This window comes from Prinia subflava, chromosome 2, assembly GCF_021018805.1.
Source record: "Prinia subflava isolate CZ2003 ecotype Zambia chromosome 2, Cam_Psub_1.2, whole genome shotgun sequence".
NCBI lineage: Eukaryota > Metazoa > Chordata > Aves > Passeriformes > Cisticolidae > Prinia > Prinia subflava.
This window is the reverse complement of record NC_086248.1, coordinates 64,111,417-64,134,225: the sequence shown is the minus strand read 5'-3', so window position 1 is coordinate 64,134,225 and position 22,809 is coordinate 64,111,417. Positions and strand designations below refer to the sequence as shown.

General features: G+C 44.8%; 1 protein-coding gene across 1 annotated transcript; it reads left to right on the top strand.

Moving 5' to 3' along the window:
• The first annotated feature begins 2,529 nt into the window (after nucleotides 1-2,529).
• On the top strand, nucleotides 2,530-18,655 carry TNFAIP3 (TNF alpha induced protein 3). Its single transcript, XM_063390284.1, has 9 exons — nucleotides 2,530-2,735; nucleotides 5,499-5,811; nucleotides 9,994-10,184; nucleotides 10,409-10,556; nucleotides 10,750-10,920; nucleotides 11,682-11,862; nucleotides 13,316-14,226; nucleotides 16,079-16,311; nucleotides 16,970-18,655. Exons 2-9 carry the CDS (start codon nucleotides 5,499-5,501, stop codon nucleotides 17,249-17,251), a joined length of 2,430 nt encoding a protein of 809 aa, XP_063246354.1. The 5' UTR covers nucleotides 2,530-2,735; the 3' UTR covers nucleotides 17,252-18,655.
• The last annotated feature ends 4,154 nt before the right edge of the window (nucleotides 18,656-22,809 follow it).

Genomic DNA, 22,809 nt, shown 5'->3' with positions numbered 1-22,809 from the left:
TTGATAAACATCAGCTGTAGCAATGTGCAATCAACTTTCAGTTTATTAAGGTGTAAACAGTAATTATGAATATTCAGATGTGCTTACCATTTAGAAAACAAAAATAAGCTGTTGTCTTTTCAGGTTTTCCTAGGTTTCATATCTCCATCGTGGCTAGGACTACTTGTTAATTTATTTGCTGCAGTTTCCTATACAAAGCAAGGTACAAGCCAGCTCTTTTTCCCCTACTTCCTACCTTACCTCATCATTCCACAGTGAAACCCTCAATCACCTAAAGTACTCTCAGTAAAACTGTGAGGGGCTGGGCTTCATATCACGTGATAGAAATGTTTTGGATAACAACTTTTTTTCTCTCTCTCTAATCAGATCACTTCAGTAATCTGCTACCTCAGTTCCCATGAGCAGACAGGGGAAAAAGTCCAGGAGAAGGAAATGGCAAGATGCAGACAGAAACATATACTGTGTAAATCAGAGCACAGATGCTGCCCTGGTTATGCAAGCAATCACTCAGGCCCAGTTCCCTTAGGCATCCTTTGGATTTTAGCCACCCCTCAGGCTACCAATCATTAAATGTGGTGCCTTCCTACCCAACTATAGTTTCCAAGGCACCAGAGAGGCTAGAGGGACAAAAACAAAAAAAAAATAACAAAAAAAAAAAAAAAAAAAAAAAAAAAAAAAAAAAACCACCCAACACACCCACAAATTTTTAAAAGAAAAGTCTCCAAAGAGAGGAGGAAAAAAAATGGAAGGGATTATTATTTTTCCAGCCATATCCCTGACTTCTTTTTGAACAAAGGCAGAAGAGAAGGATAGCCTGCTGTGCAGAGCCAGCACAGGCCTATAAACCCTGGGAAAGATCACGTTGCCACGTAACCCTGCTGTGTGACACAAGCACATGATCTGAGCCTGCTGCTGCTGCTGGAGGTGAGGTGAAGGAGTTCACAGCTGAACTATTCCAAAATCCACCTGTTCTCTGAAGGAGTCGATATTTAAGACCTGATTCCAAGGTGTGCAGCAACACTGGCTTCTCATCCTGCCAGTGGGAGAGGTGGATACTCAGGAACAGGCAGGAGCTCATCATCTGGGAAGATAAAGTCTTTTAATACTGCAAGAAACTTTATTGTATTGTATTTCATTTCTGATTGTAAGGCTGTTGAGCAAGAAACTGCCCCTTTTCCAGCATAAATCCCATCCATAAATCATACTGACAGGCATTAAATATTTGGGTTTCATTCAGTGAGTTATTTCACTGCACAGATATTAGCACATTGTGTAAAGATGTGCATTAATTGTTTACAATAATTAAATTTAATGATTACTACAAACTGCCAGTTGCAGTCAAGAATTTACAAACATATTCAGACACTAATATCTCCAACTTTGCACTGACAAGTTTAGCTGATAGTTTTAGCCCAAGGTTTTGCCCTTTACCTGCAACAATCTGACCTCGAGCAGGGCTGGATTAAAGTGCATTTAACACCTTCTGCCAGCATATTGGGATTATGGGGTTATATATCGACCTAACCTCTAACTGGAGAAATGGACACACTAGCGGTTACTTACAATACAGACCCAAAACTGTGGAGCGCATCCAAGCTAAACAAAAAAAAATATTTGTTTGGGTCTGAAAACCATCTGGAAGAGCAATACTTTCCATGGGACGGGCTCCTTTAATGTCCTGCTGGGATGCTGGGGCAGGGATGTGGGCACCTACACCGAGCACCCGCAGCCCCAGCGCTGTGTGCGAGGGCAGGCGCCGAGGGCACGGGAGGGCTCCCGGGGCAGGCGCCGAGGGCACGGGAGGGCTCCCGGGGCAGGCGCCGAGGGCACGGGAGGGCTCCCGGGGCAGGCGCCGAGGGCACGGGAGGGCTCCCGGGGCAGGCGCCGAGGGCACGGGAGGGCTCCCGGGGCAGGCGCCGAGGGCACGGGAGGGCTCCCGGGGCAGGCGCCGAGGGCACGGGAGGGCTCCCGGGGCAGGCGCCGAGGGCACGGGAGGGCTCCCGGGGCAGGCGCCGAGGGCACGGGAGGGCTCCCGGGGCAGGCGCCGAGGGCACGGGAGGGCTCCCGGGGCAGGCGCCGAGGGCACGGGAGGGCTCCCGGGGCAGGCGCCTCTCACCGCCGGCCCTCAGAGCCCGCGGGGCACGGCTGCGCCGCCGCTCCGCGCACGGACACGGAGCTCTTCCGGACCCAGCGACGCGGCACCGGGCCGGCCCGTGAGCGGAGCGAAGCCTGCGGGACGGGATGGGCAAGCCCCCGCCCGGGGGGAAAGGAATACGGAAGGAAGAAATGACATCCCGGCTCCCGAAAATCCCTCGGCTGAGTCACGGCGGGCGGGGAGGCGGCGGGACTGCCCGGCGGCGGCGCCCCCTGGCGGCGGCGGCCGCAGCGGTTGTCACAGGCCGGAAAGTCCCTCGCTCTGCCGGTGGAAATCCCCGGTGGGGTTTTTTCTGTTGTGTTTTCAATCTCCCTTCCCCCCCCCACCTTTTTTTTTTTTTTTTCACCCGGGCGCTTAAGCAGAAAGGGAAAAAAAACAAGAGGCTGGGCTCAGCCCTTCATTCCGCAGCGGCAGCAGCAGCGGCAGCAGGAGCTCCGGCGGGGAGAGGGTGGAGAGAAGGGAAGGAAGGAGCCCCGGCGCGGTGGGGGTTGATGGATCCCGAGCGCGTCCCATCGCCCCAGCCTCGCTGCTGAGCAGGAGCGGCAGCAGGATCGCCGGAGGAGGAGCCGGCCGCGGAGAGGTGAGCGCCGCTCTGGGCAGGGCCCGGCGGAGCCCGGAGCGCCGTGGCAGGAGGCGCCCCGGGGAGCGGACGGCCCTGGCGGGCTCGGCCGCTCCCGTGTGCCGGCTCCCGGCCGCGCCGTGCCGCTGCGCCCGCTGCCGCCCGCCCGCCCGGCCCCCGGGGCTGCGGCCGCGCAGCGGGCACGGCGCGGCCGGGCTTGCTGCGAGTGCCGCGGGGAAACCCGCCCTGGAGCTTCGAGCTCCTTCTCCTGGGAAGTTGGCGGGCCGTATTGAGTGCTTTCCAGCTTGCATGCCCAGCCTCCAGCGGAGCAGTAGGTCAGGGAGCTAAGAACGCGGAACTGTGTGTAAGCCAGTCCTGTGGGATTTAAAAGAGCCTCAGTCCTCATACTCTGATTTAGTGAAGAATAGTACTGTGTTTTTGGTTTGTACCGAGCGAAGACCCAGGCAGAAAAAAATCTATGGGGGCTTAAACGGTATTAAGCATGTTTGTTTTAGAAGTTTTAGTAGTTTATAGAGAGGTTGATTGATTGCCGTTTTCGAGATAGAGGACAGAAAATGAAAATAAATTTATGAAGCCATTGGCGGGTCTCAGAACAGTATTCAGCTTTACCGAGCCCAGCATCCTCAGCATTACACGTTTGGAAAGGATGCTGCCTCTAATTATTGTTTACAGCTGTTCCTTTTTGAGAATTCCTAGTCATTACTTGTCAGAAGGTTAAAGTCTCATAGCACACAGCAAAGCCCTATAAACTAATATAACTGTAGCTCAGTTTTCTCCATTTAAGTCTCCAGTTTAGATGGCTGTTGAGTTCTGTTTGTTTCATCACATTGATTTTGAAAATGAGGTTTGCTTGGCTTTTGCCTTGATTGACATTTATGACTGTAAATAAATAGCACAGGCAGTAATTTCCACGTGTGGAGGAACACAGAACATAGTGTCGAATAACGTAGTTTCAGTGAGTGCTTATGTAAACTCAGTACTTTTTGTTACTTAAAGCTGGAAATAACCCTTTCAAGGGTCTATGCCGGTAGTGCTTAGTCATGTGATCAGTCTTTATTCGTGTAAAAAAATCCCATTGACTCAATGTTTCTACTAACATAAGTAAGAAATTCAGTATTTTGGTCATCTCAGAACAAAGTAGAACTGTGGTTTTTATACAGATTAGTAAGAGGGTTTTAAATCATTCATACATTTAAATACAAGATTGCATAAATAGCATGTGTAAAACTATACTGGGGAGGAGAGTGCATGAAAAAATGTGTTCTTTTCATTTTAAGGCTGTATGCTGGTGAGGGAATGATAAGAATACGTCATCTTTATTACCTGAAGGAAAGCTTTTCCATATGTTGCAAGATGTGACAGCTCTGGGCGCAGTCTCTAGTCCTCTTAGGGTGTGTGAATGACATCACCCTAAAATAGGACTTTGTAGCATCACCTGTTTCATCTGCCTCTATTTAGGGCTTGTCAAGATGTCCTCTGTATCTCTTCATCAGCTGGTTCTCAGAGAGGTTATAGAGGTCAGCTCTTGGCACCTGGAGTTTGAGGTCCCCTCTCACCCTGAGAGGGTCTTTTCAAAAGCTTTGTCTGGGCATTTGGAGGTGGATGTTGCCAATGGAAGTGTCTTAGGCATGCATGCTTTTGTTTGTCTTGATACAAATTTTGCTTTGTTTTTAAACAAAGAAAGAATGTTTGTGGACAGCATGGAAAGTCTCTTCCTGTAAGAACAGGTTATTGTTGTTCTTACTGTAGTGCACGGGGGTTTTGAGTGATGTGGTCCTTACATTTGGCTAACTAGCCACAAAGTTAGTGTTCTCTGAATAACTATTTCATAGAGTGTAGCAGTTTCTTTTGGGTTTTTTGGGTTTTTTTTTTCTGCTGTACCCCATGAGGCCAGAGTTACTGAAGAAAGGGATGTAGAGCAGTAAACATTACATGTCCTACTGTGGAAATATATTGGGGGTTTTGAGCCAAATGGAAATGCTTTTTCAGCTCTGTTGACTTACCACTGAGTAATAGTGGCACTGCAGTCAGCACCCCCACACGCGGCACAAGCACTTCTGAGCCACAGCTCTACCACTCACAAAATACAAAGAGCCTCAGGAAAAGTAATTTGAGTCTGTCCTCGAGTGACAAATTCCTCATCTACCATATCTGGCCACTGTAAGTATGGGACTGATACTAGGGCAGCTTGCAATTCTTTGGGCTCTTTCTGTACTCTACTGACCATCACTGCTCAGAATGTATAGGCTGTGGAAATCTGAGTGGTCATTAACTGTTTGGGGGGTTTTTTGGCATGTTACCAAAACAAGAGCTTGAAATGTGCTGAAATTCAGCAAGTGCAAATGGGATTACACTGTGCAATTATAATTTATTTAAGTTTCCAGGATAATTTTCCCTTCCTTTGATCTCACCTTCTCTTATCCTTATTTTGATTTAAATGCTTTTTTTTTTAAATGATGATGCAGTTTCCTTACTTATATATAAATCCTCTTTAATATCACACTAAATTATATCAGCAAATGAGTGGGATAAGCTGATCAGTGTCTGTGTCTGAGTAATGCAGAAAAGTTAATGAATATGAACTTTAAAAAACCATTATTATTTATGAAAGGCTTAGCTATACTGCATCCACTCTGTGCTTGTTTTAGGCAAAACTTCATCCAGAATTCCAAACTGGAAGTGCCTTCTCAGTCTCTGCAGAAGTGATAGCACTGTGATAGAAGGACACTAACATGCCAATAAAAGGATTCTTTTTCATTTCAGATGTCTTCCAGAAACATGGCTGGCCAACACATTCTTCCTCAAGCTTTGTATCAGAGCAATATGCTGAAGGCTATGAAGATCAGAGAGAGGACACCTGAGGATCTAGTCAAACCTCCCAGTGGAATAATTCATCACTTCAGGACTATGCACAGATACACCATAGAAATGTTCAGAATGTGCCAGTTTTGTCCCCAGTTTCGGGAAACACTTCAGAAATCCCTGACTGACCAGGCTACCCAGAGTTCACTGGAGCGCCAGAGGAAGCTCAACTGGTGCAGGGAAGTTCGGAGACTTGTTCCTTTGAAGACTAATGGTAAGTTATGAGCAGTTCTTTGCACTCACAGTAAAACAGGTCATACAAACGTAGCATCTTTATTAATAGCATCTGAGTTCACATTACTGAAACCGAAGTACATGGCTTTAAAAATGTGCTGCCTTTTAATCTTAGTTTTGAAAATCAAAATTCTTTCCACGTGATGTACTGTCCTGAGGCTGTAGCAGACCCTTGCCTTTACCACAGAAGATGAATATTGTGGAAATTTCACAGATATTTTCATAATGTCAGTAACCTGTGACACTTCAGAGTCAAGAACAAGGCAAGGAAACTTGATTTGAAACCCATTGCCTTCCTATGACTGCTACATGTTGTCTGCCTCATCAGAAGTGCCAAACATCCTTTAATGGCAGGCAAGAGGCACCTTCAGATGCTTTGAGTGACCAGGGATGCATTCCTGTATATATTTAGCAGAAGCTAATATCCTTCCAATAAGTCCTGCTTATTGTTGTAGCTGGCAGGCAATGCTTGCTTGCTGATTCAGCTTTAAAAACAATGATGGTAATAGCACCCAGAACATGGAGCCTTCCAGAACCTGACACTGCTGTCCCTGGGGTCAGTGCCCCACACTGGGGCTGCTCTCTCATCCTCAGCTCCCTGCCTGGGTTTGCCAGCTCTTGCCTTCCCTCAGGGCTCACCAGTAACTCCCGAGTGTGTGACTGACACCCATCTTTGTGCAACACAAATTTTGCAGTGCTCTTTTCTTTCAACAGTCAGTGCTGGTTTCAGGACTTGGCTTTTGGGTTACTCTATGTGTGTATTGCATCAAGTACTACAAATGAAAAGGCACAGCAGTAGTGCCAAGATTTCCTGAACAGGTTATGTTTGTCCACAGTCTTGAGCAGGAAACCTTGGCACATGACTGTAAGAGTCACTGGGCATTTCACATTCAGCGCAGGAAAGATTCGGTAATGGCTATGACTTACGGTCACGCAGCTGCAAACTTGGACTCAGGATTCCTTACAGCACAGGTTGCCCCTAACCAGGAAGAATAGACTGGGACGGTGAGGACTTCGAGAAGATGAAAAATGCATACTCTTTGCTGAAGGAGCACCTCACAACAGTTATAGAAACACTGGGTGTGGTGGACCTGCAGCATTGTTGAAATCCATGTGTTCGCTTCTTTTTGTATCTGCTTGTATACACATTGCCCTTATCTTTCTAGTCCACATTTTTCCAAGTTCTGCTGTATTTCTCAGTTGACTGTACACAGCTGTGTTGTACAGAAGCCATAAAGTCCCACTGAGTAGATATCACTGCCCGACCCAAAGCCTGATGCTGATATGTGTTTCTGGAACTGTTCTAGAGGTGCTGACATCTGGTGGGCTTTTTGGGCTGCCTCTGCTTTAGTGTAAAATTCTCATGACAGCAATTAGGGGTGTGCACAGGAGTCATGGAATCTTGAGCTTTGGAAGGATCAGAGGTGCAGCTAGAGCAGGCAGTGCTTTGCAGGTACTAGGAAGGTAACATCAGTGCAAGTGTTGCATCTTAAATTTTCGCTCGAACAGATTTTCTGGGAAAATGGACAATGTGCTCAATTTTTGCCCAGGGCAAAGGGTAACCATTTTAGAATCCCTCATGTCCAGTCAATACAGGGGTTAACGCTGCCTGGACAGACTCTTGTTGGTGACCACATTACATTCAGCAGCACTGACCTTCTTCTTTGGCTCATGACCATCAGCCAGTGTTACACGTGGGAGTCGTGTGGACTTGGATGCCATCCATGAGCAGGAGTACCAGTATACGAGATGCTGAAATATTAGGCTGGTTGAGGGAAGGCAAAGCAAGGTTTGTGGTCTTCCCATACACTGAGCACACAAAGAACTTGGCTTCAGTTCAGTGCTTCAGGGTCATTAAGTGCATGAGTAGGAGTGGCTTTGGAAACCTGTAGGTTATGCAAAGCAGTTGCGTTGAAGGACCTTTGCAGGAGAAAGAAGGTAGATTGGACTGTAGGAGAGGATCTCTGAAAGAAATGCAGAAGCCTGGAGAAGCCCTGTATTATCCCAGGAAACAACTTTTTTTTTCTCCCATGTGGCATGAAAAATATTTTTTAAACATTTAGCTGCTTAAACGATAGATGTGGGAGGAATATGTTCATTCTCTCAGTCAACAGTGGGCTTTCTTCAGAAAATTCTGGGGTTTTTTCTGATTAAGGTTGTAGTTGTTGAAAACAGAGAAAGTATCTCCTACAGGATCTTTTGATGTATATTTTACCTAATGTGTTTGTGACTCTGTGGAGTGGTGGGGTTTTCTTAATTAAATAAGCTGTTTTGAATCACCACATATTTCTTTGCAGACATCTGAATGGATGATAGAAGGAAAGCAGTAGGAGGTACAGAAATCGAAACTGTCCGGGTTTTTTTTTTGGTTTTTTTTTGGGTTTTTTTGTTTTGGTTTTTTTTTTTTTTTTTTTTTTGAATTTAAAAATTCCAGCATCTATTGGCTGTAGAGATTTCACTTGTATAATGAATTGGCATTCATTCCAGCTCGCCCAGCCACACCCCCTGGGAAAGTCCGAGGGAGGCCACGCTGCACCCGCAGAACAAAAAGTACAACTGTTGCTCAATTGCTAGTCAAATGGTGCGGGGGAATTCCAAGTGCTGTGTAAGGAATTTTGGGCAGTGCTTCTAAATAAAGAACCGAAAGTGAGCTCTCAGAGAGAGAAAAAAATTAATCTTATCTTTGCTCTAGATTTTGCAAAGGGAAAATCTTAATGGGATTAATATGTCATCTTTCTTGGTCAGAAGGAAACCCAGTCAGTTTTTATGTCTTCTTGCCTGTTCCCTGATTTATGAGCTCAAGTAAGCAGCCTGCAGAACTGAAGTAAGCTTTGCAAGACAGCGTTCAGAAAATAGAAGGCAGTTGCAGGAACCTGATATGCACCAATCCCATAACAATTTATGAAGCATTGAGTAGATTGCAAATTACATCTCATTCAGGAACTGGAGTCCATTGTAGGCTTTTCTGTGCAGTTTCACAGAATAAGTAGCAGAAGTGTTCACAAATGGTGTCATTGAACTCATAATGTGTGTGGCAAACTGGGTTTAATTCTTTTGTAGGAGTTCTTTGGGTGGGTTTGTTTGGGGTTTTTTTTCATGTGAGAAAAATCTAGTAGCTTTACCAAGGTTTATGTCTTCTATTCCAAGAAAATTGCTGTGGTTTCTTAGCATTGGGCGAATCTGTTTACCACTGTGGTAAACATCAGACCTAGTTTTGCATCTGAGGACATGACAGTAATGATTCTTGATGTCTGCCTTTCAGGGGAGACATCCCGTTTTGAAAAAGATAGCTAGAGATAGAATTTGAAACGCAGACATAGATATATTGTTTGTCACACCTTTTAATGAAGTTAGTTATCTCCTCAGAGTCTCAGTTTCCCCTCTGAAACTGCAGAATATCACTTTCTATCTGTAAGGAGGAATTTTTCAATGCAAGGAGATTGTGTAAATGAAAATCAAATCACTGTTTTTCATTTACTTAGTTGTAATTTTGTGTTTTTAAAAAAACAGCCCTCTAAATGATATATTTAACAACCCAACACTGTCATTTCTGAGAGGAAGGCCAGAGGTGTTCCTATGATTGCTTTATATAAATCACCTGCCATTCCCTTTCTGTCTCCTTTTTTATGACAATTCCTCCATCAAGCACAGCCAAGTGCCAAGCAGTGCTCATCAGGGGATGTGAGGCTTGATGTTACTATAATATTTTCTGAATGGTTTCCATTATCTCAAACTCATGCTTTTGGGTGTATATTTGTATAAACACCAGTAAGGGAGATATACATCTTTTTTTGTAATTTTAAGATGACTTTGTTGTGTTTAAAAAGCTATTTCAGCTGTGTTTAACATTTGTAGTTGGCCCCAAAATTTAGTTTGTGATATCAGTCAAAGTTAAGTAAGATAGGTAAGGGGCATTGCTGGATGACAGCTTAACTTGAACTGGTACAGAGACAAAACCGGTAGGGAGGGAAGTTTTTTCTTTCTGTCTCTGAACAAAGACCGTAACTCTAGTCTCCTTCTTTACAACCCTCTTGTCTGAGGCTTAGAGAGAAGTGCACAGGGAATATGCATATGTGCAGTGTGATTCTACATCCCTCAGGCTTGTGGTGTTTTATTTAAGTAGCCATTTGAAAATAATGCACTCTTTCTTTTTTTTTTGCAGGTGATGGAAATTGTCTTATGCATGCTGCATCGCAGTACATGTGGGGTATTGAAGATATCGACCTTGTCTTAAGAAAAACATTGTTTAGTGCTCTCAGGGAGACTGACACACGGAACTTCAAGCTCCGCTGGCAGCGGGAGGCTGTTAAATCCCAGGAGTTTGTAGAAACGGGACTCCGTTATGACACCCGGGTAAGGCAGCCTGAGGGAATGCTGCTGTTTTCTGAGTGCTCATCAGTGTTGCCTTGCTGATTCTGTTTGCTCTGTGGCTTCATGGATTCTGTCATTAATGGAGACAGAAATAGTCTTCCTTTGCAGGAAATGGGAAAATGTGATTATTTGAGCACTGCTGTGCTGCAGCAGGTTCCTGACCTCCATGTCTTTGAAACATTGGTGACAGCTGTTTCTTTCCTCAGAACTGGGAGGAGGAGTGGGAATACCTCATTGAAATGACCTCCCCAGAAATATCTGGAGCTCAAAACAGGCTTCCCTATAATGCACTGGAAGAAATCCACATCTTCATCCTTGCTAACATCCTCAGAAGGCCAGTCATTGTCCTTGCAGGTGAGTTGCCTGGCCAGTCAGCCCACTCTGTTACTCTTGTGCTGTGTTAGTAATCTTAGTCAGCAACTGTTGTTTTCAGGTAGATGCATTTCAGAACACGGTGTTTTCAGCAATTATTCTAAAACCCCCAGCATACATTTTCTCTTGCCTGTAGCACATACTTATATGTGTTTTCTTTTTCTTCTTTATGCAGACAAAGTGGTTAGAAGTTTAGAATCAGGCTCCAGTTTTGCTCCTCTGAATGTTGGTGGTGTTTACTTGCCTCTCCTATGGCCAGCTGAAGAATGCTACAGATACCCAATTGTGCTTGGCTATGACAACATGCATTTTACACCACTGGTGACTCTGAAGGACAGTGGGCCAGGTATTTTTCAAGTTTCTCATGTGGTATTTATGTTCCTTCTTCAAAAGCACTGTGCCAATAACACATTTGAAATATGATCTGGCTTAGATTTGCATTTTTAAAGTTAAGTAAGATTAGTTTGAAATACATTCTTAAAATGTGAGCAGAAAGAGCTTTGTCTGAGAATCTGAGTAGAAACTAAAGGTTACCTTAAAGATGTTGGTTGAAAGTAGAGTGCAACTCACCTGCTTGTAGGCTGGAATTGGTCAAAGGGTAGCCTCTGCTTTATTATGTTCTGGCCTCCTTTCCATTTTGTAAGAGAAGCAGCCTTGAAGATGCAGTCTCACAGCAGGGTATCACTGCCTGTCAGGAATAATGAAATATATGCTTTACCGTTTTTAATCCGTCTCTTCTGAGTGGACAGCAGTTGTCTAGGTTCAGGTTACAGCATCATCCCACCAAGAGGCATAACAAACAAATATCTACAATCCTGTTCACATGGAGAAGATAGCTGCTGTGGGGACATTGAAACTGCTGTGGGATGGGGCTAAGTTTGTGATGTAGCTGTGTGTGTGACCTCCCTCAGTGGTACCATATAGAAACTGATTGCTCTGCCCAGCTGTTCTCCTCTCTCTCAAAAATTTAGTGGTGACATCTCCACGTGTTGCATTTTATGGTTATTCCTAACTGGCTGTTTATCGGTGTGTGAATATACAAATACATATATATATATATATATATGGGGGTGTGTGTATGTGTTAATCCATCTTGTTTCCCCACAGAAATCCGGGCTGTCCCTTTGGTCACCAGTGAACAAGGCAGATTTGAGGATTTGAATGTGCACTTTCTGACAGATGCAGAAGAGAGGGAGAAAGAGCAGCTGCTGAAAGACTACTTGATAGTGATAGAAATTCCAGTGCAAGGCTGGGATCATGGTACAACTCATCTAATTAATGCTGCAAAGTGAGTGTCACTCCTTTTTCCTCGAAGTTACCTTGTTTACAGAGGTGGGTCACACTGGGCAGCCCAGTGTGTTCTTTTGGTCTTTCTTTCCTTCCTAGGTGGCCCATGTGGTTACTACCCGAAATATGAAACATTGGCATTACTGTTGATATGTTTTGAAGTAGTATGAGCTGAAGCCAGTCTCAAATTTAAAGGCAAAAATGTGTTCAGACTTAGCAAACTGAAAGTAGCATTTTAGAAGAAAAAATACATTTGATCAGTTTCACTCGTGTGTAGATTACACAGGAGGGTGGCTGAAAAGTAGTTAAATGCAGGAAGTAGTTAGCCCAAGCTCTTGTGCTGTGTGTGAGGGCACATTGCATAACGGGCAGTTGGTGTAATTTTGGCCGCCCTAGGGGAAGCAGTAGGCAGTATGTTCTGAGCACAGATGCCTCAACACCCTGGGCTGTTCCGTGTGGCAGTGGGCAGGAAGCTGTGGCCAGTGGAGGAACCAGCGTCTCTGCTTGTCCCCCGATGGCTGAGCATCAGTAATGTGCAGGGAGCAGCTGGCAACACCCATCAGCTTCTCATATTCAGTGGACACTGGCAGTGATGCCCAACCATTCCCACCGGAACTGACAGAGGGAAGTAACTCTCTGTATCCTCTGTCTTAGCTTCCACTACCACACGGAAAGGAATCTTTACGCTGTTGGCTGGTTCTGGTGTAGGGGCCTTGAAAATTGAAGTCCTTCTACCCAAAGGATATGTCCACACGTAAAAGGTAGCCCTTGAGCTTCCCTAGTTGCTCTGGCTAGATGTTCTGAAGTATTGCCAGAAATGTTAGCTCCTCATCCTACCAACTGTAGTAAAGCTCCAGTGCAGGGTTTTCCCTGCAGCTGGAGGCAAAGTAAGGATGGTGTGATGGGTGCTAGCTTTGCATGCACCACACTGAAGCCCCACAGTTTGTTAGAGGAATTCTGCTGGTAGATACAGACTTAGTAGGGCAGAACCAGGAGCAGATTTCATGATAAACTGTATCATGAAATGCTGAGCCCACTGTACAAAGGGCTTGTTCTTAGTGTGGGTTGGTGAAGAAGTTCTACTCCAGCCTCTGCTCAGTTGAACACTGCTCCTCAGAGAAATTCACCATTTGGGGGACTTTCTGCTTCTGAGAGATTACCCATATTCTTTGTGCAAACACCTCTTAGACAGAAAGCTCTCACCCAGCAAAGCCTTTTAAGAATACTTCTGTTTAGCATTGTGTCAGGACATTTATTTCAGATGTGGAAGTCTCCATCACTGAACACCTGCTTTTAAAATTATTTCCATTTACAGCAACATCCCAGATCTTCTGCCTGAGTAATATGGATGTGCATTAAATCTGCATTTCCTTCCCACATTACTTGTATTTGCTTCCATTCCCACCATCTGCTCTCTTCAGCTACTGATGCAATCTTCCTTTTTTGGCTGTCAGGTTAGATGAAGGCAACCTACCCAAAGAAATAAACCTCGTGGAGGATTACTTTCAACTGGTACAGCATGAGTACAAGAAGTGGCAGGAGAATGCTGAACCTGCTAGAAGAGAGACATGTCCCAGGAACAGACAGGACCTGTCACTTTCCCAGCTCTCCCTCTTACAGATGAAATGTGAAACGCCAAATTGCCCTTTTTACATGTCTGTGAACACCCAGCCCTACTGCCACGAATGCTTTGAGCAGAGGTCCCAAGGAAACAAGGGAAGAAAGCAGACCTCCAAAGCAGCACCTGAGAAGCTGAAGGCACCTGGGTCAGGCTCCTCCCGTGGGGGTATTTGTGAACCTGGGGGATGGACATCTGAAGGGCCTGTAACAGAGCCTCGCTCTGCACCTCCAACCGCTCCAAGCCTTTTCCTGTACAGTGAAACCACAGCCATGAAGTGCAGGACCCCAGACTGCCCCTTCACATTGAATGTGCAGCACAATGGGCTGTGTGAACGCTGCTACAACTCCAGACAGCTCAGTCCCTACAACAACTTGGATGACCAGAGACACTTAAACTATGCCACGTGCAAAACGTGCCGCCAAAAGGCCAAGAGGACCTTCAATGGTATATGCAGCACTTGCTTCAAAAGGTCTACAGAGCAGTCCCCAAATGGCAGTCCCGCTTTCCTGCCCACCTGCCACCAGAGATCAACATCTGACCCGTCCCAGCTCTCACAGATCCTCCACCAGCACTCCTGCCAACAGGCTCCCAACAGCCATCGCAAGGAGCCCCCACCACCAGCACTGCCTCCGGAGGTGAACAGGGGAGGCATCCTCTGTAGGAAACCTGGTTGCAAGTTTTTTGGGACATCACAAAATGAGGGCTTTTGCACACTGTGTTTCTTTGAGTACAGGGAAAACCATGGTAAGTGGAAATTATGTGAGCTTTGACACACTTTGGCTGTAGATCAACCTCCTTGGACTGTGAAATTCTGTGCGTACTGGTTGATAAAAGGGCGAGCGATTATGAAAACAGTGTGAAGAGAAGGTGATTTTCTGTCTGTTATGATCCTATTGTCATGGTTTAACCCCAGCCAGTAACCAAGCCCTGCACAGCCGCTCGCTCACTCTCCCACCAGTGGGCTCAGGCAGAGAATCAGAAGTGTAAAAGCTGGAGAACTCATGGGTTGGGATAAAGAGAGTTTAACAGGAAACCCAAAAACTGCGTACACAAGCAAAGCAAAGAATTAATTCATTGCTTACCATGGATAGGCAGGTGTTCAGGCTGTGTCTTCTCCTAACCTCCCATGCACTCTTGCCAGCAGAGCAGTTGTGAAAAGCAGAAAAAGCCTTGACTCTGTGTAAGCCCTGCTCAGCAATAACAAAAACATCTCAAACAACCTTGTGCTCGGCACAAATCCAAAATACAGCCCCATACCAGCCACTATGAAGACAATTAACTTCACCCCAGACAAAAGCAGCATACCATAAGGGGGCACATGGCAGCAGTGTGAGAAATCTGTGAAATCTCTTGTAAAACTTCGTTTCAGCTTTGATGGAAGCAAAACCAAATCAGTAGGGGTGGTTTTTGATACTTCCCCATCATCTACTGCAATCATGGTTTGGTATTAATTTTCTTCACAGCTAGACAAGTTGTAGAGGTCAGTGAGGGAAATACTGTAAATATTTTGTATGGAAGGTACTGAAAATCAGTTATGTTAGCAAGGTGTTTAAAAAGCCTTGAAGAATCTGTAGATCTCTGTCTGTTCTGGATGTAACAGGTATAATGCTCTGGAGTAACCACTGTAGTTGCCTTGACAAGCAATGCAAGTAGAAGTTGACTGTAGATAATTAGCTTGTATTTTGGAGTAACTTAGCAGTGTGTTGTTATACTCTGCCTTGAAATCTTCCTTGGTAATATCTTGTGTGTGCAAGCACATGTGTTTAAAGACTGACCTTCAAAAAGGCAATAGTCTGTGAATAAACCACAGCATGAAATCTTCATCTTTCGTGCTGCTGCCCTGTTTCACAGGTAAAGAGCCCTTAGGTATAGAGCCTGAAAGGCATATGTGAGAGGATTATTACTTATCTCTTCAGACTATTTTATTGCAGATAAGTTTGCCAATACAAGTAAAGAAACATGAATAGGTTGGGTTTGAAGGGACCTTTAAAGAGCATCTAATTCAGCCCCCCTGCTGTTGGCAGAGACATCGTTCACAATAATGGTATCTTTCCACATGCATTCAGATTAGGGAACTTCTATGCCAGCTTGCAATACCTTATTTTCCAGCATTGCTCACAGTGAATTTTTTTTTCCTTCTGATTATGGAACATACAAGATTGCTTCATGAGACTGAAAAGTATAATGCATTTTTTCCCCTTAAGCTTTGTACCACTGTACTTCAGTTATCTGATGTGACTGAAATTGGGGAGGCTGAAATGGGAAGGTCACAGATGACAGTCAAAGTGAAGTCGAAGATGAAATTTGTCTTCACTTCAGTGGGCTCTAGATTCCCACTTAGGGCAAGTTTTTCCCAAATTATCTGTTTCAACAACTTACATGAAAATCAGGCTACGTTAACACCCTTACTTACGTAACATGAAGAAAGAGGTACCAACCAGGGGAGGTCTCAGGATTGTCAAAACCCCATGTTTGAGGCTAATTGATCTTTTTAATTTATTTTAATTTATAAGGTGGGGAGCTTTTTATAGCTGCTTTGGGTCATCAGTTCTGTTGGGCACATTCAGACGGCTCCTGTTCATGCTTTGCATTACAGACAGTGTTTTGCTACGCCACCAGAGGAGATCTCAGAGGAAGTCTTCAGCAGCAGATCAGACGGGGAGCTCCGCTGCCGCCTTCCGTAACACCGTGTCCTGCCAGCGGCGCGACTGCGGCACCCTGGGCAGCACAATGCTCGAGGGCTACTGCCAGAACTGCTTCATCATAGCCCAGAACCAGCGATTCCAAGAAGCCAGAAGGACGGAAGAACAGCTGGTGAGACAGCCAGAAGTAAGTGTGAACTTCTCAAAATCTTCCTCTTGTTTAGCGCTGCACGTTTTTGGCTTGTGGCAACAACTGGGGATCCATACTAGAGAATCCTCAAATGACTGCATCTTAACTATCATGGAAAAACAGAGGGTATCATGTTTTTTTTCTGCTGCAGTTGAGCAGCACTAGTAAAAAGTCATTCTCAGTTTAGGGTTGTCATGGCCATGCTCAGTTTTACGTCAGCTGGAATTTTGCCACCAATTTCAGTGGAAGCAACTGGACCAACATCTAGGTTGTTTTGTTGATTGGGGAGGGATTTTCATTCTTACACTTAGAGCTGTGCAACTGTGTCAAGGGGTTTAAATTGCATTTTTGATTGAGTCCATCACAGATTATCTTTGTTCCAGATAAAGCTTTTTTTAATTTGGTTTGTTTTGGTCCTTCTAGAATTGAGGATTGCCAAAGATAAAAAGACAAATATTTTTTCCAAAGAAATGTCAGAATTTGTGAATTTCTTTGGTAAAACTCAATTTGGCTCTTGGTATTGCACTTTGTAGAAGTGCCTGTGAACAATCCCCAAGTGGTTACCTATACAAACCACGAGCAGAGTAAAAAGGAAACAAAAAGTCATTTGTGCTGCCAGCACACCGACTGACAATGTGTTTTAATATTTTTCAAGAGAACAGGGCAGCACAGAGATGTGCAGCAAGCAGCACTGAGTTCCCAGAAGAGACAGTGTGCTGTGGCTTCGTGTAGAAACAACCTGGCCTGCAGAAGTGATGACCTGTGCCCGGAGTGCCGGCGCCTTGGTCAGCTGCCACCGTCGGGGAGTGCCAGGGAGCCGCTGGCACAGGAGCCTCCCAAGCAGCGCTGCCGAGCCCCTGCCTGTGATCACTATGGCAATGCCAAGTGCAACGGCTACTGCAACGAATGCTACCAGTTCAAACAGATCTATGGCTAGTGGGGAACACGAAAGCGATACCAGCTGCTTCCTTCACTGAAATGGTGCTACGTCCAAAACACTTAACGGTCCTGGGAGTGGGAGGGGGGGGGGAAACATAAGCTCTCTGCTCAGATCATGTTTATTCCCAAGAATGGGAATAAATTTCTACTTCCTCTAAACACTGCATACTAGGACTGCTGAGAAGGTCACATTGCCTTCTGCACAGAGCTCTCGTTCATGACTAAGCTCCTACAATTCCATATTTAATTCTTGGACTTCCCAGGAGGAAGTGTGAAGCATTTGAATCCAAAGATCTTCCCAGTTCTGCCTCTTTCTCAATACCTCCCCTCTCCCAGGCAGGGAGCCGTGTCTGCTGTCGAGATGCAGGACCTTTTTATGTTTGCATACATCAGCCAGGAGCAAGTCCTTCCTGAACGGGGTTACCCAGGACAGATTGATGCAATTTCCAGTTGACATCTGAAGAAATGTGGTTTGGTTTGCCCGTGTCCTTGCTGTTTTTACAGAGCTCACCAGGGCAGGAGCTGCCATGGGCATTTAGGGTGGTAACAGTAAGCAGTTCTGTGTTTGCAGAGCCCACAGCCACAAAGAAGACCAGCACTGCTTTGCTCTTTTAACATGCTTAACCTAACCAGCATTTAGATCCTTTCCCAAATCCCAGGAGAGCTGGAAAGACAGAAGTTACAGAAGAAATGCATGTGATGCAGAAAATGCATCCTGCCATTTCCCACTTTTGTGGAAGGAATTACCTCCAACAGACAAGAAAAACCCCAAAGCCCTTTGTCTTCACTTCTGAAACGAGACTCTTCTCTCTTGCACTGCAACTGTCAGGAGTATGTGTGTGCTGTTCATACCCTCTCCCCATTTCTGTCACACTTTCTATCATCCTTAATGTGATTCTGTCACCCTGCAAACAACAGGGAGTTCAGTAACAAGAGTTCTTCAGGGTTGAGATTTTACTCCTGAAGTTTTACCCATCCACTTCTCAATCTGCAATATTTTCTTTAGCAGCCTCAGCTTTACCACTGTGCCTATTACCTGCTTCTCTGTTCTCCTTTCACACCTTTTAAGTTTTCAGCAACTGTTTTGCTGCTATGATTTTGGAGGTGATACCTCTTCTAACTTCTCAAGTTTTGAATCTTTTTCTAGTTACTAAAAAAAACCAGTTTCTAAAACGAAAAAAAAAATCACGACTTATTTCTGTTAAATTTTATATATTTTGTGAACCTCAATGTGAACGTATGTTTTATTAAAATATTTATATTATTTGAAACAATGCAATTTGAAATTTGCACAGCTAGGATTTTTTTACATATATTTACTCTAGTGTTGAAAGTTAAAAACGTAAATGTATAATTGAAAAACTTTCTCTGCTATAAAGAAATAAATTATTGAAGGATTGAATTTGTTATTTTTATATCTATGCGAGAGAGCACGGTTGAGGATGGGACACCCTTTGAAGGAAGCCCTCCTGTTCAGCACTACCATTTATCATGTTACTGACTGTTTCCTAGTGCAAGTGATGTCGCCAAGTGCTTTGAAGAGGTGATAACTTGCTGTAAAAGTGGGCTCTCTCAAGGAGGGCTCTTGCTTCTGTTGAAAGACCTGGGCATAAGGACTTGGCTCCTGAGAGTGCAGAGTATTTTCAGTCCCCAGAAGAGTGAGTGTGGGAGAGTATGGAGGGTACAGGAGCAGACTGCAACAAAACCTAAACTACACTGACTTGCCTTGGCTTTCTGTGTTAATCCATCTGTTATTTCAAGAATTCCCAGCAAGTGGTGCTTGAGTGCCGCCCTGGGGGATGGTGATGGCAGCACACGATCCCAGCCTCCCCACAGCTGTGTGCAGCCCCAAAGGCACAGGCCGGGCCTACAGCCTTCCCTCTGCCCTCTGCAGGGAAGCCTTGGCAGCGGAGTTGCTCGGTAGCTCATGAAGAGCAAGTTGCCAGCTGCTGTTTAGAAAACGACATGAAAGCAGTGTTTTCTTCTCATCCCAAGCTCAGCCTAACCAAGCCTCCCTGCCAGGGGATTTCTGCACTGTAACTCCTGTACTGGCACTCAGGTGTTTCAGACCTCTGCCTAGACAGGCAATACCGTACGCTACCATGGCCTTTAGGTGTTGCTTATGGCATGAAAGAAAAATATGAGTCAAGGCTGCAAATATCCCTTTGCAGTAGAGGACACCTTCCTAAGAGGTTGACCTCTCAGCTCACTTGCTGTCTGTCCTGGTTAAGTCTTTAATCCATGGCCCAGTTCTCTCTGCATTCACAGAGCTTACCTCAGCCTTTAGAGCATACAACCTAGAAGTCAGCCTACAGCCCCCAGAGCAGAGCTTGCTGGACCTACCACCCCCATCTCTACAGCATAGTGCTCTTTTACAAAATCTCACTCTGTTGACCAGTACCCACCTTACCCCTTCTGTACAACTCATGCAGCTCACATGTCCCTGCAATTCACTGAACTTTGCACCAGACAGACACCTCAGTGGTGAAAGAGCAGGGAGGGATGTCTGCAGCCAGGCAGCAGGAGATGGAGGCAGGTCATGGCATCCACGCTCAGCAGCCACCAGCCCCTACTCGCTGAAAAGACAGAACCTCCATCATGACACCCTCAGTGTCAGGAGGCTGATTTACTCCACTTGCTGTTAATTACAACTTCTGCAGAGTGGAAGGATTTCAGATCAAATACCCCAGATCCCACTGATTTTTCTCTGATGCTTTCTGGGCCCATTACTCATAACCCTTGTGTCACATGAGGCTGGTCTCATTCTGAAGCTCCCATGTAAATGAATGCCCAGTCTCTCTCGTGATTTACTTGTGTGGGAACATCAAAGTTAGTGGGACCTTTTTTTAAAAAATACTCTGGTATTTCCCTTACGTCCCCAAGGGGATTTTGACCCTCTTGATGCTTTCTGCTCTTTGCCCAGACAACTCTTCAAGTTCATCTATTTTTCCTTCCTGTTCTGCAAGAGAGAACTTTTATTTGGAGTCTCCCTTTTTTGACCACTTCACTAAGAAAAGAAAGCTCTTTTCTAAGAACATATCTTTGATAGCCAGAGATTTTTTTTCTTAGCAGAAATGCAAAACTAGTAGAGAATCATAGAATTGTTAAGATTGGAAGAAATCGCCAAGATCACTGAGTCCCACTGTTAACTTAATATCACTAAATCATGGCTCCAGGTGCCACATCCACACCTTTTTTGAACACTCCCAGGGATGGGGATTTAAACATTTTCCTGGGCAGGCTGTTCCAATGCCAGATAATCATTTCAGTGAGGGAATTTTTTTAAAACTCTCCTGGTGCAATTTGAGGCCATTTCCTCTTGTCCTGTCACTTTTACCTGGGAGAAGAGACTGACTCTCACCTGGCTACAACCTCCTTTCATGTAGTTGTAGACTGTGATAAGGTCTCTCCTGAACCCTTTTTCTCCTAGCTAAACAATGCCAATATGAAACAAATAGGTTAATGACTACTTGTATTATACTGGAATTCCTTGTAATATTGTGCAGGAAGGCATTGCTGTGCAGGCTTGCCCATTCATTTTATTTGGGGAAGGGATACTTCAGATGAATATAAGATGATCAGAATATATTCTATGTTTTTGGATGTCTTAGGGATATAACTATTCAATTCACAGATAGCATGGTGTAGAGAAGAAGAAAGCACTTAGTACCTTTTCAGTGTAGAGAGTACATAGATTTATTTTTTGATATTTCAGTGCTTTTCCTGGCAAGTCTTTGGCATCATGTGAAGTACTAGGCCACTTAACAGGTTTGGGATCATGAAACAGCATATACTGTGTTAGATTGAAACACCTAACACTGAGCTACTGACCTGATAGCCATTTTGACAGCTGTCTGTCATCCTGATGTCTCTGCACTTGCTGCAGACTGTCCCATCTCTACCATCCCATTCCTCAAAGGTGTCTGAAGTCAGTTAAACCACTCTTATCTGGCAGCTGTGGCCTTTATACTGACAGTGATGGGCATGGGAGAAAGGGCAACTCAGTGATTAGGATAAACACCCCCAAATAGGCCCCCATTATGAGACCAAAGCTCTTGGGATATGCTGAGGTGTTTTTCACACTAGGGACTTGGATATTGGACTCTCAGCTCCTCTTCTGAGCAGGCACAGCAGGGACTTTTGAGCAGCTATGTCAAAAGGATAGTCAACCTACCAAACAAAAATTATAAACTTACCCTGCTCATCTCTAGCTGTGTTTAGGAGGCAAGGAGTAAGCAGGGATATATGGTAGAACCAAGACCTGGCAGTCCATGTGTCCAAGTTGGTGCTTTGAGAGTCTTGCTGAGACTTTGGCAGCAGGAAGGCTTCTGCAGTGTGGGAACTGCGATACAGACTCACCACAGATATCCTCAGTACCTGGAGATTTTACTGACAGAACTGATGAAGGACATTTGGGGCTGAAGGCAGTATTTGGGAGGATTCATGGAGACTTTCCTAGTGTTTAGATGTTGAATATGTGTTTTGGGTATAAATCCCCAAAAAGTCATGCTGAGCCTAATTTTGTGCATGTGAGTTCATCATGGTGATATAATGCATGATTTGTTCAGGTGAGAGCCACAGGGGAGCAGTGGCTGCATAATTTTATCCTGCATACTTGAGTAGGAGATTATAGTGTAATACATACATCACCAAAAGAAAAAACCACAACACAAAAAAGTTATAATTTCAGATTATATTAAACTGTAAAGACCCATTAAATTCTGGAGTTAAAAGTACATTGGAGTGCTCCATTTCTCAGGTCCCACATCCCACATTTTTTTCACATCTAACACCCAGAGCAGCAAACCTGTCAGTGTTGGGAGCGGATTCAATGGACTAAATTAAACTTGTTCAGTCATTCCTGTGCTGATGCTTTCTCCTACATCCGTGATGAACACATCAACCCTTGCCTGGTTCAGAAGGGTTGTTCTACCTAAATAGTAAGAAAGACGAGGGGTTTAATTGAGCCGCTGTCTCATTAACTTCCCTTTCCTTGACCATCTGTGGTTATTTTGGAGGAGACTGCCTCTGGCTCTCAGATGGGTTATTCATCTAGCTGTTCAATGCAGTGGGACACACATATGTCCCTCACAGCCCCAGTCCTGCACCTTCACAAATGTTACCACTTCTCAAACTGAGGTCAAGCCAGCTCAGTGAGTCTGCCCAGGTTCCAGCAGCTGCCTGCCGCTGCTGTCTGGTCAGAGCCTGGCTGTCCACCCACTGCCTCCCAGGCAGCCCAGCACCCTTGCCAAGGGTCTTGCAGCCCTTTTCCATCAAACAGCTGCTGGTCTACAAAACCTGGTCAGCCCCATGTGATTACATCTCCATTTGTCAAAATAAATTTCAATTGGAAAAAAGCCTCTATGTATACTTATATATCTATACTAAAAAAAACCCCACCCTATTGTCCATCAAAGAGAAATCTAAAATAAGAGAAGGTAATTTTGCTTGGGAGTTTTACGATGATTTCTTTTCTTACTAATCTTTATTTTCAAAAAAATTTCCTCTGTCTAATACTGAAAGACAGTCTGCAGCATGCTATCCAGTCTGCCCCCT